Source organism: Cynocephalus volans, chromosome 6, assembly GCF_027409185.1.
Source record: "Cynocephalus volans isolate mCynVol1 chromosome 6, mCynVol1.pri, whole genome shotgun sequence".
NCBI lineage: Eukaryota > Metazoa > Chordata > Mammalia > Dermoptera > Cynocephalidae > Cynocephalus > Cynocephalus volans.
The window spans coordinates 40,557,558-40,576,664 of NC_084465.1; the positions used below are offsets into that span (position 1 = coordinate 40,557,558).

The 19,107-nt window shown below is 39.0% G+C and overlaps 1 protein-coding gene across 1 annotated transcript in view; it reads right to left on the reverse strand.

Annotated features, from left to right (window-relative positions):
• MDFIC (MyoD family inhibitor domain containing) overlaps positions 1-18,850 on the reverse strand; it is a 91,784-nt gene extending 72,934 nt beyond the window's left edge. The window contains 4 exon segments of the mRNA XM_063101037.1: positions 16,949-17,050; positions 17,053-17,127; positions 17,416-18,025; positions 18,770-18,850. Coding sequence (XP_062957107.1) covers positions 16,949-17,050; positions 17,053-17,127; positions 17,416-18,025; positions 18,770-18,850 — 868 coding nt within the window.
• Positions 18,851-19,107: the final 257 nt, after the last annotated feature.

The window sequence follows — 19,107 nt, forward strand, 5'->3', positions numbered from 1 at the left end:
TGTAGCTGACTGCCGCCAGGTGTCATGCTAGTAGGCTTCATTCAATTAGTAACTTTAATTGAAGCTGAATGAAATTAATTATATAATTTTGAGCTGTTCAAGTTTAATTCCATTAAAATTAATTCATGAAACTAAGGCATTATGGAGCATTGCTGACTAAAAGAAAAAAGGTATGAATAAAGCCTCTAGACACACTTGACTCCTATTTGAATCATATCCAATAGTATTCGAGTGCTAAATACAGACCCTCTTAACCTTCCCGTGAATAAATCAAAATGCCATGTGGTCCATATACACATGGGTTTACAATTATGAAATCCACTACAAGGGAAAATACAGTTCTTCTGCTCTAAATGTTTATGAAGGGATGATTTATGACACTTTTTTTTTTTTAAGATTCCTTATCTAGAAATTCCAGAATTAGAAGATCCTGCTCAGGTCAAAAAAGGCAAGAAAAACTATCATTCTCTGACTTATTATATTCAAGAAATAATAAATAATGTACAATTACTACTAAATCACAATCATTAGTCTATCCAACTTTGCCTCCTTTGAAAACTAAATGTCTTGACTGAAAAGTTGGCCTCAGGCTCTTGCTATGAATCGTAGCACCCAGACCAAAACAAGGCTCAGAAAAGGTTCCAAGCAAATAATTTAAACTGACTTTTGCCAGTTTTCTGCTTGTATAAACTAAACTTCTGTGACCACTTGACTGTTCTACAACTTTCTAATGTGCGCACATATTTTATTAATACCTCCTTATTCTTTACTCGGTGTAATGGGATACCCACACAACAGCCTCATAAATGGTGGTCAGTTACACATACACTGAAGAAGTGCACTGAAGAGAGAACAGGATTTAACTGATAGACGATTGTAATATGGGCAACGTGATGCCTAAACACAGAACCAACCTTCCTACCACTTTCAATTGGTTGGGTCATTAAGATAACAAATGGCAGTTTCTAACAACAGATTTCTGTTTTCAATGTAGGTTCGCTGTGTCACTTCTGAATCGAGAATTGAGAAGTAGAAAGCTCACTCCTGGTTTAATCAATTCCATTCTGGATATATGAAGGTTTGTAGCTGTGATTCAACTACTATGTAGGCCAGAAGGACATAGCCCACAAGCAATCAGGTGATTTCAGTAATGCATGAAACCAGTGTGTACCTTCCTACAAGATTTCTATATAAGAGGGGACTTCAAAAACCCATGGAAAGATTCGTACTATCTTTTAATTCCATTTTTCCACCAATTCTTTGAAGGACTCTCCTACATATCCAACAGGTGCTCCTCCCCAATATAGCAATTTTCTCTTAAAGGGGGCCTTCATCATCTGAATGATGCCCTTCTTCTAAGCTTCTCGTGGAGCTCTTTAAACATACAGATGCACAGGCCCCAACCTCAGAGGTCCCAATTCAGATGGTGGTGGTGGGAGGAGGTGATGGCATATCATGATATATGGCCAGGTTTCAGAGGCACTGTTCTAAGTAAGCTCTTCTCCTGAACTACATAACTCTTTTGTAAAAAATATAGAAGGGCATATCAAATATTGAGATACAGATTGCTACTTATCACCTTGCAACTAAATATGCCAAGTAATCAGGAAATAGAATTGTATTTAATCATCTAATTAATACAGAGGTATTTAGTTCTGTCTCCATGTCAGGACAACTATCAAAATACAAAACCTGAATAATACAGAATGCTAATCAGTTTTGCTAATAGATGGGATAAAAGAAATATGCTGTAGATATGAAAATAAAAATTGGAGACGCTTTAAAAATAGTACTAAAGCAAAGGATAGCTGTACGCCACTGGCATCCGTTTCCAACAGGCCAGCTCCCAAGCATTCCAGTGTGCCTACTCTGGACATGAAAGTGAGGAAGAATCCTTGGATGGTGGAAAAAGGCTAGGTTCCTGACAACAAATCTTCTAGCTGGAAAACCAAACACACACACACATGCACACACACACGCGCGCACACACACACGCGCGCACACACACATATGAAGCAACCAAGCAACTACAAAACAGAAGGTTATGAAGCGCCCTGGGTCATAATTCTGGCTCAGAGGCTGACCAGCTGTGTAACCAGGACCTGGCTCATTCTCTTCATCCTCTTCATCAGGAAATGAGGGCACTGAGCTGGCTGAGTGCAGAGGCCTTTTTGGCTCTAACATTCCGTAAATCTGACTCTGCACAAAGGCTAAACAATAGAGCCAAAATCTCCTATGTACACTGAAGGGTGTTTAGAATGGAGTAGAGGAAATCATAGAAAAGCTTTTGTAAGGCATTGGATTTAAGTTAATTCTCAAAGAAAGTGACAAGCATGAATTAAGCAAAAGAAAGAATCAAAGAAAAAAAAAACAAGGGTTCTGAAGGACCAATTTAAATACAATATGTCCTACTCAGAGCTGACTATCTATCTTACAGAAGCAATACTCTTTATTTTTTGCTATTTTTCTATAGAAGGGCATGAATGTTGAGAAGCAATCTCTCTAATCTTGATTATTCCTGTTGAAGGAAAATGGAAAAGACTCAGGTAAACAGAATTTTCATTTAACTTAAAATTCTATAATATTTTACCTAGTTAGCATTATCCAAATTTAAAACTAATAATTTTATTTATCTCACTTAGAGAATAAAATAATTGAGTGGTGATTAACAAGAGAGAAAAATCTAAGAGCATTAAAAATAAATAAATTGGATAATAACTTATATAAAATATTATGTATGCCATATAATAGCCACTAGGCTGGTATGTGGTCGTTAAACAAGTTTAAAAAAAGAAGAAAAAATTGAAAATGCTTCCTTTTGTTGAAAGAATAAATTAATGACTTTTTGCAATTATAGTATTAGCAATTTTCAAAGGACTTGAATATGTATTTTTTGATCTTCAGAACCATTAACAGTGTAAGAAAGAAGAAAACATTTGCTCAATTTTACTGATGAGAAAACAGTGAATCTCAGAGATAAATACTCAGTTGGAAATAAGATGATAAAATGCGGAGTTGGAAAGGATCTTGCAGCTCAGCTAATTTCATATCCCATCCAATGTGGAAAGCTCTAGTGTAATACTCAGCCCTTCTCCGAAATTTCAAGGAATGGTATCTTATCAGAGAATCCATCGTATTCTTGGTCAGTTTGGGGCATTAGCAAATTATTCTTCATTTTGAACCTAAATCTGCCATCAGATAATCTATAACTAGTCCTAGTTCTGTCTTTTGCAGGTAGAAATAGTAAGCTTAACCTTTTCCTTAAGACAACCGTTCAAACTATTGAAGAGAGATATTTTCTCCACTAGCTTGTAATCAAGTAAATGTCTTATCTCAATAGCTGAATGCTTTTAACAAATAGTAACAGAAGGACCTAGAAATGTTGCTTCAGGATGAAATAAGCTTGCCCAAGTTACTACAGATATATGTTTAATGGAACTTTAAAATATATAAAGTTCTGTATATGTTACAGTTTTCTAAGAAATAGGGACAATATTACCATTTAAAAGTCCAGATACTTGAATCCTTGATGAATAAAAAAAATCTCGTCGGGGTCTTTGGGATGCAAATACTATCCCTACATGGTACTCTGCACTAAAGTGATTAAGAGCACAGGATCTGAAATCAAGGTACCTGGATCTACCACTAATGACATGGATCCTGGACAGATTAACCTTAATCAAATTCATCATCTTTAAAATGACAATAACACCAGTACCTACTTCAAAGGATAGATGAAGAAATAAATGGAATCATGCCCAGAAAGCATAGTATTTGGTATATAATAAGGGCTTATTCACACTGGTTGCTATTATTAGATTAAGTTTTATTACCATAAGCACCTTTTAAAACCTGCTATAAACATATCATAGGTAGGCCATTGAGGGAAGTATCCATTCAGTAATCCCTACATGAAAAGTCATGCAAGAAATCTATTGCCAGACTGAATACAAGGAAAAATATCACTTCCTCTAAGAAGCCATATGGGGTTTTTTTTTTCGTTATGGACTTTAAAATGTTTTGTTTTTAACTCAATTTTACAGACAAAATTGAATAGCTGGATTTGACCCTAGTCTATATTTATATATTCTGCTTATACCCTGGGTTTAGATCTCCTAGGCTACCTATATTTTCCATTATTATGTTTTAATTGTTTTTTAAATGTACTCTTATAAGCCACCTCATATATTCTGCTGAACTAGGCAGAGATTTGTGTAAATTCACAAGTCAATCATCAAATACATTTTCTACTTGTTTATATCTTTGTGCTTAAATTTTAGGATTTTTGCATGTTATGTCTCATACGCTTCAATTAAATATTTGGATGATAATCTAAGATAGATCATTTATAATCTGCATAATATGTATATTGTTACTGTTACGCAATCTACATTTATATCTCCTTTATCTTTAAATAAAATCACTCTAAACAATTTCATTTTTACTCTCCCATTAAAAAACCAGCATTATTACAGATCATCTACGGGCATTCCAGTTTCTAAAATCTCAAGTAATTCAAGACTAAAATCTCTGGGAAACGTAAAAAATCTGGGTCTGTATTTTTCCCAGAGGCTCAGAACAATGTGGAAATTCTACAAATGCTTCCCAAATGTAACCTTTAAAAAACCAAAGATAAGGCAGCTTTCAGGAAGACCTGAGGCTCTGGAATTTTACTTCTTCACCGATCCAAAAGAAAAAAAAATAAAATAAAAACCCTCAAGCCTAATGACCTTTACGGAACATTACAAAACCAACCTGCTTTGCCTAACATTGTAAAATGGATTAAAATCTCATTGTTCAAAAAAAAGTTAAGATAACCAACGCATTTTTAGCATATGAATGAACATATGCATAAAATTTCATAATTTTGTAAACACAAGAAAGTTGTTATATAATCACAGATACACTAAATGTTTGTTGGATGAATTGAATGCTTAAATCAACTTAATTAATTCATTGTTATTATCAGTGTTTTGAGAAATCATAGACTTCTAAGCAATATCTAAAAAGCATTCCTTCAAAGGCCTTCTTATGTATTTAGAAGCTTATGGTCTGTTAAGATTCAAAAGAATAAAAAAAAGACACTGATTCAATCAGTCCACAGGCTTGGGGTGGGTAGAGAAGAGTGTGTGATACACACAGCAAAGTGGAAAATGATTATAAATTTACACATGTATGCAATTGAGTATAAATATGCAAGTAAACAGGTACAAAATGTAGCAACAGTTTAAAATATATCTCAATAAATCAGAGCTCTAAATAAATGGGGAGAGGAGAAGGAATTCTGCACTTTCCATTTTTAAAAAAGGTGGGAAAGGTTAGAGAACAGCAATCTGATATGGGGGACCAGGATCTTAATCTCCCACACCTTTTACAGCTAAACCTACAGTTTCATACCCTAAGAATATATTTTCAGAATGACTCTCCCTGAGACACATTAAACTCATACTTCCTCAAATACAGATTCATGTTTATTCAACCAGTAAGTATATTCATGATAGAGTCAAACATTCACAGACTCATGGAATTTGGAGTTAGACAAGCTCTTACAGGTCCTTCTGATAACCTGATAATATGAATTCAGATGAAAACATTCAATATCCAACACCCCCCAGAACAGCTCAAAGACTGTAGGCAAAAATACTTCAAGGGATAGGCAAACAGCCTCAGAAAATAGCTTACTCCAGTTTGGGACTGCTTTATTTACTCAAAGACCTTCTTCACATGTGGCTAAAACCTATTTCCCTATAATTTTCACTGATTCATCATATTTCTCTTTTTGCAAAATCAAAGTAAACAAATCAAACAAAGCAAAGTCTAATCCTCCCTCTATATGATAATGTTTGATTAGAAAACATCTCATGTTCTTCTATCTTCTCTGTGCTAAATACCCTCAGTTCATCAATGGTTTTTCAGAGGCTTCACATTCTATTCACTCTTATAGGCACAACCATCTTCTTAATCTTGTCTAGAAAGCTATCATGGAAGAGTCTGTGTAACCAATTGCTGAAATCCAGAGAAGCCATATCTATAAGAGTTCCCTTCATTAGCAGTCCATTAACCCTATTAGAAAAAGGAATTGAGATGGACAAAGGAGCTGAATAGACATTTTTCAAAGGAAAACATACAAATGGCCAACAGGTACATGATAAAATACTCAACATCACTAATCATCAGGGAAATACAAGTCAAAACCACATTGAGATATCATCTCACCCCCGTTAGACTGGCTATTATCAAAAAGACTGAGAATAACAAATGCGGGTGAGGATGGGGAGAAAGGGGAACTCTTCTACACTGTTGGCAGGACTGTAAAATAGTACAGCCATTATGGATAACAGTATAGAGGTTCCTCAAACAACTACAGACAGAACTACCATACAATCCAGCAATCCCACTTCTGGGTATATACCCAAAGGAATGGAAATCATCATATTGAAGGGATACCTGCACTCCCATGTTCACTGCAGCTCTATTTACAATATCCAAGATATGAAACCAACCTAAATGTCCATCTACAGATGACTAGATAAGGAAAACGTAGTATATACACACAATGGAATACTACTCAGCCATGAAAAGAATGAAATCCTGCTATTTGAAGCAATATGGATAAGCCTGGAGAAAATTATGTGAAGCAAAATAAGCCAGGCACAGTAAGAGAAATACCACATGTCCTCACTCGTAAGTGGAAACTAAGAAGGAAGGAAAGAAAGAAAGAAGGAGAGAGAGAAAGAAAGACAGACGACAACAAAATGTTGAACTTTCAGTAGGAGAGAACAGACCTATAGTTACTAGAGGTGGGAAAGGGGCAGGGCAAAGGGGATCAGGGAGAAACTGGATAAGGGACACAAAGAATAACTATGATTTGTAATAATGAACATGCTAATAATATTTACTTGATTATCACATATTGTACACAAATACTGATATTCAACATGGTACCCCCCAAAATGTGTAATCAATTATGCTTCAATTAATAAAAAAAAAAAATTGTTGATGCTGAAGAAAAAAAAGGAAAAGGAATTGACTATCATCTTTCCCTTTTTAAAAATGATGGTACATACCCGTCTTTAGTCTTTCAGCATGATTACTCTTATAAAGTGCCACAGTTTTAAAAACTTTCTGTTAACTCTCAGTTGGTTATTTTATCAACAACATTTTCTTTCTCAAGCTCTCTGGTTAGGTGATAAACCCTTATTTGGCACAATTATGCAAATGCATGCCAATGGAAATCAAAAGTGAACCAAAGGAGGTTGTTTGAACTGTAAAGGAAATTCGAAGTTACAATTTGAGTCTGCTCTTGAAGTCAATATATGAGAGGATTAAGAAGAGCATTTCAAATGTAGTGAAGGCACAAACAAGATAAGTGAATTAGAAGGATATTGAAATTGATATCTTGTACTTCAGAAAGAGGGACATGGACTCAAAGTCAGGAAGTGTGTCTTCTCTGTTAATTCTCATAAAGGCTCAAACCCAGAACCTCTCATGTGATTCACTTGCCCAGCCTCTCACCGTCTGGACTCTCTCATCCCTAGCTCTGGGACACTGTGTTCTTTGGGTTCTCCTTGAAACCCACCAGTCCATTCTCTTCTGACTCTATTATTTTTACAATCATTAACTTCCACAGTTTTGGTCACCTCCAAGAGGATAACTTGTGGATCTATTGTCCTAGCCTTGATCCCTGTTTTGAGCTATAGTTTTGAAGTTTCAACTTCACATGGATTTAAACTCAAACTCAACATTTCCCAAATTCATCACCACTTTTATTGTCTCCCTGCCTGTTTCTCCTCCTGTGGTCTGTATCTTGGTCAACAGTAGCCATAGAACCATCTTCAACTCTTTATTTTCCCCTTATTTCCCCTGTCCCAGCAAAATCAATTACCAGATCCTGCTAGTTACAACCCCCCAGTTTCTCTCAAATTTATACTTTCTTTTCCACACCCACTACAGTGCCTCAATCTCTTTCCCCTCCAACCAGAAATACTTTCCTAACAGAGACTGAGATGGAATATGTTACTCTGGTACTCAAGTAAGAATCACACTCATCTTGCACACTGATGAAAAACTGATACAGTTATGTTAACATTGTACATGTCTTAACATTGCAGACACCTATACTTTTCCCATTCTTGATGATTTCATCTCATATCTCAGTGAGAAATAAACAGTAAAATGCCTCAAAAAGTCTTACTAAAGATCCTGCTTATTGCTTAGATGATGAAAAAAATAAGAACAGAGTAGATCTATGTTTGTAGAGACCTAAAAGATCAGTGGCTGATCCATTATGAAAAAGAGTTAGGAGGACTATGCCTAGGAGAAGAGAAAGTAACAAGAGGAAGTTGATTCCTTTGTACTCTGCCACCAAGCTTCAGAATGCCTGTCACCTGCTCAACCACAAGTTTTCTTATTTTTAGTGCTCAGCTCTGTATAATTCAAACCAAAAAACAAACAAAAAACCCCTACAATCTGCATATTCCTCAGCTGGAGTCATTAGCAGCCCAACCCAGTCAAAACTGACTCCCTGCCATCCTGAGATTCTCTCAGTCTCTAAATTTATATGTTCCAGAACTTTACCAATAAATTGGCACTGGCCATAAACTAATCTGTCACATGGTTCTTGCCGTAATCTTGAATTGATATTTAAACAAAGAATTGCAATTTAATTTGGTATACTTTTATATCTCATTCTCTCTCATCTAGTTTATTAATTCCTTGTAGGCAAAACTATGTGCTATACATTCTTAATCTACACAGGACCTTCTACATCGCACATAAAAAATATTTGTTTAGAGAGTTTTCCCCTTCAAATGTTTCAATAGTAAAATATACGTGATAGCATAAAAATTAATTTCAGGCTTTATTTCTGGAACTACTAAAAAACCAGGCATAAAGGCACATGTATATGAATCATCTTATTTCAGATCATGTGGGTGTGAATCTGAAAACAGAAGTGGATTGCAAAGAGAAACCACAAACAAAATTAAATTATCATTAAAACAACTCTTTTCCTAGTTCTTACTTCGTGAACCCTAAGTGATTAAAAGTAGAATCTATAAAATATAACTCGATTTAAAAAACTTAAGGTTAAAAAGCCTTCCTCCTTCAAGATATGTTTGCTAATGTAAAAAGAAGATATTAAAAGTTTAAGTAACTTCAATAAAATGTTACTGGAGAGGGAGAGAGACAAGGAGGCGGAAAAGGAGAAAGTGAAGAGAGCAAAAGCGGGGGGGGGAGAGAGAGAGAAAATCCAAAATACTGATGCACGTACATAGCACTGATTAAGATAGAAGGGCTGCAGCATTTCTGATCTACTCCAATGAAGCACCAAAGTTAAACAATCCAAAATCCAGAATCTAGCCAGTCCTGAATCAATCTTGCCTTTACAAAAACTGAATAAAGACTTTTAGAAGTAGAAACATACAAATCACTTGATTTGTCCTCTGCCTTTATTCAGGAGAATACTTACATTATCTCAGACAGACAATTTGGTTCAAATTTTGTTTATCTCTTTTGTTTGTTGTTGTTTTCCATTCGCAATGGCACACTTCAAATTGTGTCAATTTATGTCTCCTTATTTTCCCCAAATCTTTTATCATTATAAAAATATAGCACTAGTAAATAATTGCACACCGTTATTAGGCCCTCTTTCCATGAAATCACCTCAACAGGATTCAGGAAATAAGGTCCAAAGAAACAGGAAAAGCCCTTACACACCCAGAAATTCCATAGCTTCCCTCCTAGCCCTGTAAAGGTCACTCGATCATATGGATTAAATCCTTGAACATGAAACTGACCAAACAAAGCAAGGAGGCACAATCTTTGCTTGCCAGAAGTCTTAGCTGCCAACTGCATTTCTGGTCTTTCTGGCCTCCCTACCCAGCCTGGAATGCAAGGTCAGTTAGTACAAACACACTCTTCCCACGCATGAGTGATACATGTCCTTTGTCTTCCCATTGCTTCAACCCTGCCAACCTCCAACCCTGTGCTAATTCCAAAATCCATTCTATCTGCTTCTATTCCCAAGCTCCTTGCTGGGAAAGGCAATCAACCATGCTGATCGTGTCCACTGGAACTCATGCCATTCATTCTTAGTTAAGCCCTCAGTGTTAATGAGCAGCCCTTTTGTTTGTGCCACATTGACTCCCTCTGGAATTCTTCACTCTTGCCAAACTTTTCCACACCTCTCAAATTTCTTGACTCATCCTAACCTCCCTTGATCTCAGCAAATGTTATCATCTACTTTACTGAGAAGATTTAGACCTTCAATATTCTCTTTTTCATATCAAACTTTCTCGAGATTATCATTCATCCTTTTCTCCCACCCGTCTCAAAGAGGAGCATTCCCAACATTCCTAAGAGTAGTCTCTTCATCTCATTGTTTTCCCAAATTTTACTCCTTTAATTACAAACACCCATCTCCTTTCACTTTCACCCTCTCTCTATCCCCTGGCATTCTTCCCATTCGTACATGGTGAGCACACTCAACCCCGTCCAAGAGAGGTCCTGGAGGACCTTATTCCTCCTTCAACAAACCACTACTCTTCCCATCTTTTGTAACCACCAAATATCCAATGCTTCTGTGACCAATCACTATTGAACTCTTTTTCTGTATCCTTTTTCTTCTTCTCCCTAAAGTATAGCCATTCCCCAAAATTTGGTCCTCAGTCCTTTCTCTCACTCTCATGCCCACCCATCCACTCCCTGGTAGTAAATTCTTCGTCCGTAAGCCCGGCCCTCCCACTCTCCTAGTTGCAAATTCGGTTTTGCTGCTGCCTATTGGCTATCACGGTGAGGGATAAGTAACCTGGAATCATAACCTGGACTCGACAGCTCCTCCTATGTTTCCAGTCAGGCAAACCTATGGACCACTGTAAATGTTTACCTTTCCACCATCTCCCACATTAAATATTTTACCCAACTGTATCAATTCAGTTCATCAAAATGTGAACATTGCACTTGGTCATGGGAGATTCAGAGATGAACAGTCAAAATTGATGCCTTCCAGTGGCTCTCACGGCCATGCAGAGCTCTACCCTACTTTTGCCATTGTTCTTAAATCCACTTCTTCAATTCCTGTCCCACTGGTGCTGCCCTAGGTCCTCTACTCTTTTGTCAGGTTATTGCAATGGCCTCCTGGATAAACGCTGCCTCCACTCTTGCTCCTCCAGTCACTTGAACTGCTACCACATTGGTTTTCCCAAAAACACCAATTTGGACCTGTCCTTCCCCCTTCTCAAGAACCTTCAATGGCTCACCACTGCCTACAGACAGGATATACAAATACAAGCTCCTCAGCAGGAGAATCAGGGCTCTCTTGAAACTGACGTCAGCCTGTCTTTACAACTTTACCTCATTCCTTGCTCCTTCCTATGGTCTTAGTGAAGTTCCCAGCATTCTGTGATCATCCCTCCAAGTCTTGCTTTCTGCCACTCATCTCCACAGAGCTGAGTCCTATGACCACACTTCTTGGTGCAACTCGAACCAAAACTCTTCCCTGAAGCTTTTCCAGATCCCCCACTAGAGTCGCTTTCTCTCCCCTATGTTCTGCCTTCACACTTTTTCATTCCTCTATCACGATGCCTGTTTCCTTAACGTGCCCGCCACACATTCAGCTCACACCACGCTATCCCTTAGAACTTTTTTCCCACAGTTCTCAACTCAAAGTTCAGTCTCTTCAAATGCTTTCGTAAGTGTACAGACCTATCTGCTTTAAATACCTCCTTCCTCCTTCCTCCCTTCTTAGTTTTCTCCCACTTACATCCTTCTCTTGCTCATTTTATTCTTTTTCTTAGCAAAGGGAAAATGAATATGCCCAGAAGATAAGACACACACTTTTGTAACTCAACTTATAAAATAAACATTAGTTCCTTTAGACATAAAAAACTAGGAGTATAAGTTTAAGGTGCTTGAAAATGACCCCAAATGCTTTTCCAAGTCTAGACACGTCTCCCTACATTTTTCTAATTAAGTCTGTTCTTCCTCAAGCACCTATATTCAAAAAGTGTTTTAAACTTGTTTCTATTCAGTTTAACTTCGCTCTTAGTTATTTATATTTGGCTGCCAGTATTATAATAGTATGTTCTCTGCAATTTATCATTGTAAACATGAAAAATTTAATAAAATTTAATTCCAGCAATCATGTCAGATTTCTTATGGAACTAAATAGAATTTATCACTCTGTTTCTATGAGAAAGTATAGTTCAGGTTCCAAAAGTACAACTTACAAATGAACACATCTCATGTGAAAACTGAGGACTCCTTTCCTTGTTTTGCCATATGCTGGGGTCTCCAAAGAAAAGTGTAAGGTAGCAAGACAAAAATACTGAGCTGGTTAAAGAAAGTCCTAAAATTCTATGTATTCATTATCTCGTACTTTTCAATTATTATTTTTATATTTCTTTTATGATATTCAAAATATACTTGTATTATGGTACATATAATTTTGAAAAGAAACTTTTTTGAGAATCAATACTCAGGAGTATTTTGAGGATGAATTGGGGTATACGATAAAAATTTTGGAAAGCAACAGGAGAGACCACACGATTTAAATTTTGGAACTTGAAAAAGACTTTTTAAAGCTTTTTGAAGCCTTTCCCCTCCAAAAAGAAAAAGAAAAAAGCACTGTTTTTAAACATTTATCAACATTACATGTCTTTTTACAGAGAAAAGCCCCTAAAACAGGGATTTACAACTAGCATTAAGGAGCACTTGGAGCTTGTTTAAAACACAGATTCTCGGGTCTTAGAGGTTCTGATTCTACAAGTCTCGGGTGAAGCCAAAAACAACAGTCACCTTGAGAGATTAGGACAGCAGTTTCTTCATCTCAACACTTCTGACACTTTGGGCCTGATCATTCTTTGTTGTGGGCATTGTCCTAACCCCGGCATTACATGACATCTAGCTAATCTGGCCTTCACCCCATAGATGCCTGTCGCATACACGGCAATCCCTGTTGTGACCACCAAACATGTCTCCAGATATTGCCAAATGTCTCCTAGAGGGCAACTGAGAAACATGGCAGAGGATGTCTAAAGATGACACATTTTAAGCAATGTCATCCTTAATCAAAAGGATAAAACAATATGACAAAATTAGAAAAATATAGATTTGTATGAGTATCCATTATTCAAATAAACATGCTTCCCAAAAAGGAAGTCTGATTAGCCACTATAAACTCCTGACAACTCAGCTAAGCTTTTGAGTCAAAGCTCTTCTTACGTAATTTTAACTTGAAGATTCTCTTCCTAGCTTCTATTTTAGATTATTTTTAATTAACTTCACTGGCATTTTGCATCCTGCTATGAAAAGTCCGCCTAATAGTCTCAGAGGACTCTCCCAAGAGAGAAGAGTGCATTAAATCACACATTATCACATTAAAGTATATTCTAGCACTCAGCATCCAATGGTCTACATCTTGGCAAATGCAATAGAGTGGGGGTTGGGGGAATAATATGGGGACAAGAACAGGCGCAAGTGATTCACAATATCTAAAGCCTATTATCTTCAATGCATCCACTCCGATGAAAAAGTTGTATTGATTCTCTACTTTAACCACATTTGTCACAATGACATATAATATATTTTACAATTTGTGCTTCCACCCTGATTTCTTGCCACTGACTGTGGGTGAGACCTTGGACATGTCATTTAAGTTCTTTGGATGTCCTTTCCTCATCTAAAAACCGAGCAGTTTGGACTACATTATTTCTAAAGATCCCACTAGTTACAAATCGCAAACTTACAAATAAAGCACTCAATTCAAAGGCTCTCTCGATTATATATATTCTAGTAACTATGGCACAAAAGAGCAAATATCTACATTTTCAATGTTGCTTGCTGAAGCGATGAATTTTAAAATGCTTAATCAGAAAAGAAAAAATGACAATGAGGAGAACCACATACGAAAGACCTACTCTTTCTTAAAACAAAAACAGGTATGGCCCAAGTCGGCCTTCACCTATCAAGACAATTATACAGGTACTTTTCATGAGAAACTTTCAGGTTAGTCATAAAAAGTGAAATAGTTTTAAATTCCATATTTACTCTTTTTTTTTTTTTTTTTTTGGCAGCTGGCCAGCACAGGGATTGAACCCTGGACCTTTGTGTTATCAGCACAATGCTCCAACCGAGTAACTGGTCAGCCCTACTTTCTATTTTCTAATAAAGATCACAAATTTGCTGCTCAGAGGTCACATCTAGCCTGCGTCTGTGGTTTGTTCTGTTTTGGCCTGGACAAAAATTATATTTATAGTTGCCAACATTTATAAATGGAGACATGATACATAAAAATCCAAATTCCCAGTATCTCTTGAAATATTGTAAGAGATTAACCCACATGGCAACAATTAGCTAGAATGGAGGAATGTTGTTTCCTGGCTCCTGGGCTCTCCACTTCCCCAAACTCCCCACTGCTCCTTATTGTCTGACACCCACCCTGGTTCCTTCTTACATCCTAGAGCATGTAAGCTTATGTCCCTACTCTGTAACAATTTTCAAAATACATAGAAAAGATCTGTAATGCTTTTTAATGCTTTCAAAGCAATAGTAAAGCTTGCAGAATCACAACAAAAAGTTAGAAGTTTTAAGGAGGCACAGCTATGCTCTCAGTAAGGAAAACCTTCCTAACTCTTAATGCTGATACATGGAGTGGGTTATGCTCTAGGTTTCTAACCAACCACCTAAAAGGAGATAGGATGGAATCCCAGATGTGACAGGGAGTTCAAACTAAGGAATCACTAAAATTACTTTGAACTTTAAGTTCATCACAACATAGTAATATGAGTATGTGTACAGATTATATGTCTTTATGCACATACACATCTATGCTTAATTTTGTTTGCAGGGGAAGATATGATCATATCATTCCTCTTCATGAAATGATATTTTCTGTTAATTTTCATAAACCATTCAGTTTTTCTCACTGAGTTTAATATACAGAATTTTAAAATTAAGTTTCAATTAACTAAGCGCCACATCTCACAGAGAATTATTAAACTATTCTTCAGAAAGGATAATAAAGAATCCAAGGGCAAAAGGAAAAGGACAAAAGAACTTGAGGAAGGGCTTAAGGGTAGAGTGACCTTCAAGCAAAGCTTCTTCACAAATGTCTTTACCAATAAAACCAACCTAACCGTGGCAAGCTACATCTTGAAGCTTTTTCCTTCCCACTTACTCCAAAAATTTTTTTTCTTTAAATACAGCTTATAAAATCAACCCATCTGAAATACAATATTTTAACAAGATTCTGAAAATTTCTTTTTAAAAACTCAACTTTAATAACATTTATAATTAAATTGATCCCCACTTAAAGAATGTTTTGAGTCAAAGTTAAACTCATAAAATAGCAATGTCCAATTAAGTCGCTGAAGAAACTAAAGCAATTTTCAGGTACATTATAAGCCAAGAATTTCCACACTGACAATGTAAGTGTTGTACACAGCAAACATGATACTCCAGGCCATTCTAGATGCCCTGCTCCTTAAGGTCAGACCACCACGTGAGGCCATACTGCAGGTGCATCAAGTACCACTGCAGGTTCTTCCAGCCGAGTTTAAAAATGCATAGTATTGAAGTGGAATATTGTAGATAGTCACTATTTCTAAATAAAATTGTTTTCCTTGGGTGCTTGATGTTGATTTTTGACATAGGCATTGTTTAACCATAGTGATTAACAGCTCAAGAGTGAGCATAAACAGCCCATCAATGAGTCGATATGACTAGTGAGGGCGTGCTTAATGACAGGAAAATGATCGTGTTGACAATACAATGTGTAGAACATGGGCTGCTTCTGGGAAAACATATGTTTATCATTCTAGTTCTCTGATTTTTTTTTTGCAGCTAATCTTTTTTCTCTGTTTAGAGAAAAGAAATGAGTCACTCTTTAGAAGCAAAAAACAATGATGAACATAATTCAATTTAACAGTCCTGGATGCCAGAACATTTTAATTTAACCATGGATGTTTTCTGTTTTTACCTATTGTGACTTGAATGTTAACTTCTTCTTTTCCACTTTTTGCTTCCTTCAAAAAATCCCAAGAAGCTCACTACATTATCATTACGGAGGGGGGGTGGGGGAACTATCAGATATGCTTAAAATCAAGAGTATAAAGTAGGTTTTTGAGCCCTGGAAAATTATTCAGTTTATATTGGTGTCAGAACTTTTTAAAATTAGAACCGTCCTCATAGAAAAATACATGTGAAGTGTAAGCCCCTTGTTCTCTGTCACTAATGAAAATCTGAAGTATATTACCCTCAAGAGAAGAAAGATTGTCTAACTTGTTTATCAGCTTGTTATGGAAGTTTCCCAGAAACCAGAGTATTTTCTTTTATAGGCTGTATGTGTTTACACTTTGGAAGTACACAAAGGAGCTAATTCATTCTTGGAAAGTGTTTCTTTTAAAGCATGTTTATTTCAAAATAAAAGTTATTGAAAACATATGCATGAGCCATTCCAAAGCAATTGGTCACAGAAACCTGGATTATCAACCGGGTTGCAGGGGAGCCTGCAAGAAACAGAAAGATGGAACGAAGAGTGCATGCTTGTTCAGAGAGTAGCAACAGTCCTGGATCTCATGAAGACACAAAAACTGGACAGACCTAGAGCAGAAGCGTTTCAGAACCCACACATTTGCGACTCAGGCCCAGAAATGCATACGCTTGATAAAGAAGCAATCCTGTCATCCAGTTTCTCCGCAACCAAAGAAAGGGGGAGTGGAGGGACCAACGGATCCCTCCCTCTTATCCGGTTGTTGATCTAGGGCAGGAATCCTGGAGAACTTGCTCAAGTAACGCAAAGCGTGCAAAAGTTCACAACGACACTACGAGGGGGAAATCAGTCCTCATGGCCCCGAATCACCAACCCCACCAGTACCACCAGTACCTGTGCCAGCAAATTTAGGAAGGCGACCACGACAAAGAAGCTTGCAACTTGCAAGCGCGCACTCACCCTGGGCCGGGGAGCCGGGTCGGCCGCAGCCGTCCTCGGCCGCGCGCTGCGGCCCCGCGGGCCCGGGAGCGAGGGCTTCGCCCGCGCCGGACATGGGCCGCGCCGCCGCCTAGCTGGCCGCCCCGCGGGGCGCACGCAGGAAGGGCCGCTGGGTATACGGTGCAGGGAACTGACTGCTTCTGGCGGGAAAAAAAAAAAAAAAAAAAAAAAAGATGGTTTTCGATAAGAGCGCGCCACCCCAGCGGGACATTCCCTCCGCCTCCGCGTCCTTCCCCCAAACTCCACCCCGGGGAAGTTTTGATTTGAAACCAGCGAGGAAAACTGTGCCAGCGCAAGCGGACAGCGGCGGAGTCCCGGGGTCGGAGGGGGTAACGGAGCGGGGAGCGGCTGGGAGCGGAGATCGGGCTGGGGAGCCGCTCGGGGAGGGGACCCAACCGTCCACGTCCCGGCCCGGGGACCCCACCTACCTCGGCATACCCCACTCGCTCCAAGCCCCTTTCTCCTCCTCCTCTTCCGCCCCAGAAAGTTAGCGGGGCTCGGGCAGCGGCCGCATCTCGCCCCGGTGGCCTGACGCCGGCCGCCCCTGCGCGGCCTCCCCGGCTCCCTCCGGCTCAGCCCAGACGCCGCAGTGGCGGCAACGGCGGCTCCGGTGACTCCGCGCACTCCGCCCCCTCTTTCCAGCCAGCTCCCTCCGGCCGGCTCCCCTCCGCAGGGGACTTGTCCCCGCTCTGCCTCTGTTCCTCCTTCCACCACTCCTAGGCGCCTGAAACACTTCTCCCTCTGTGGCTCCTTTTCATCACATCCGGATCGCGGAGGCCTCGAACTCCTGGCGGGCGGCCCGGAGGCAAGGGGCGGCGCGACCCGGGCTCGGCCGCGCGCCCCCTCGCGCCCCCTCGCGCCCCGCGCCGTCTGGGTCAGGAGGCCAAAGCCCGGGCGCTCTGTCCTCCCGGGCTGCCCACGAGCAGGGAGTGGGCTGGTCCCCCGCGGCCCAGACGCCCCCCACCCCGCCCCGAAAGTCACCCCATCCCCTCTCTCCCAACTCCTCGTTCCAGTCCTGCCCCCAGACCAACTGAAGCTCTGGGAATGCAGAATCCTTTAGGGTGGACAAGGAAAAACGAAATAAACATGACGTATGACAGCTAGCTTTCCTGGTGGGACAGAGAAAGAGCGCACTTGAAACCTTGACACACACACACACACACCCATCCCCCCAGTTGGATATTTAATCTCTTAATCTCTAACTCCAGCATGACTTTCATTCTATTTTTCGGTTGCTTATTTCGGTCAAACAGGATCCCTGACCAAGTAAAACCGGTTGCAGCTGCATGAATCCACCTGAGGCATCCGGACAAGCAAGGTTGACACCCTTGAAGATGCCCTGGCTCAGGTCCCTCCTAGACCGGCCTGTCGCAGGCTGGATGCTCACTGGGACAGTGGCATCTGTGGGGAGATAAACTTGTGGTCGGAAGTAAAAAGCTGATCAACTCTGTTTCTAAATGAGTCGTTCTGATCATAGCTTAATCTAATGAGCCAAGAATAAAAGAGTAATTTGCAGATATAAAATACTTTAATAATATATTCAGATAACTTTTGCTCTTTATTGTGAATGAAATGCAAAATTCATCTGTAGAAAGCTAAAAGGAACTCACTCTTCTACTCTCTAGGACAAGACAGGAATCAGAGCGATGTTATCAAAATTGAAGAAAATGAACATTGGATTCACCTTCTCTCTGTGAAGTATCAATAATATCCCAGAAATTTAATTTCTTCAAAAAGCCCATTGGAATTGATTCCAACTGATGGGAACGATCCATTTCTTACCTTTAAAGAGTCAACACATTCAAACTTGATTTCAATTGTCCTGAAAAAAAACCAGCCTTCGCAGTTTCTGATGACAGTCATTCAGACCATACTCCCCAAAAGACAAATGACGTTTTGCCCAATGACCTATAACTAACAAATGCCTTTTTTCTTTTTGAAATTCGGAGATTTCAGAAATACTAGGTATAAAAGTACCTTAACTCTTCTGAACACTTGTCTAGGGGCCTGGACTATTTGGAATCTACTTGATGGAGGCAGATCAGTTCTGAGGATGACTGCATTTACATTCCAGACCAAACATTTAGGGAGGCTTACTGTCTACTGCAGCATAATCTCTA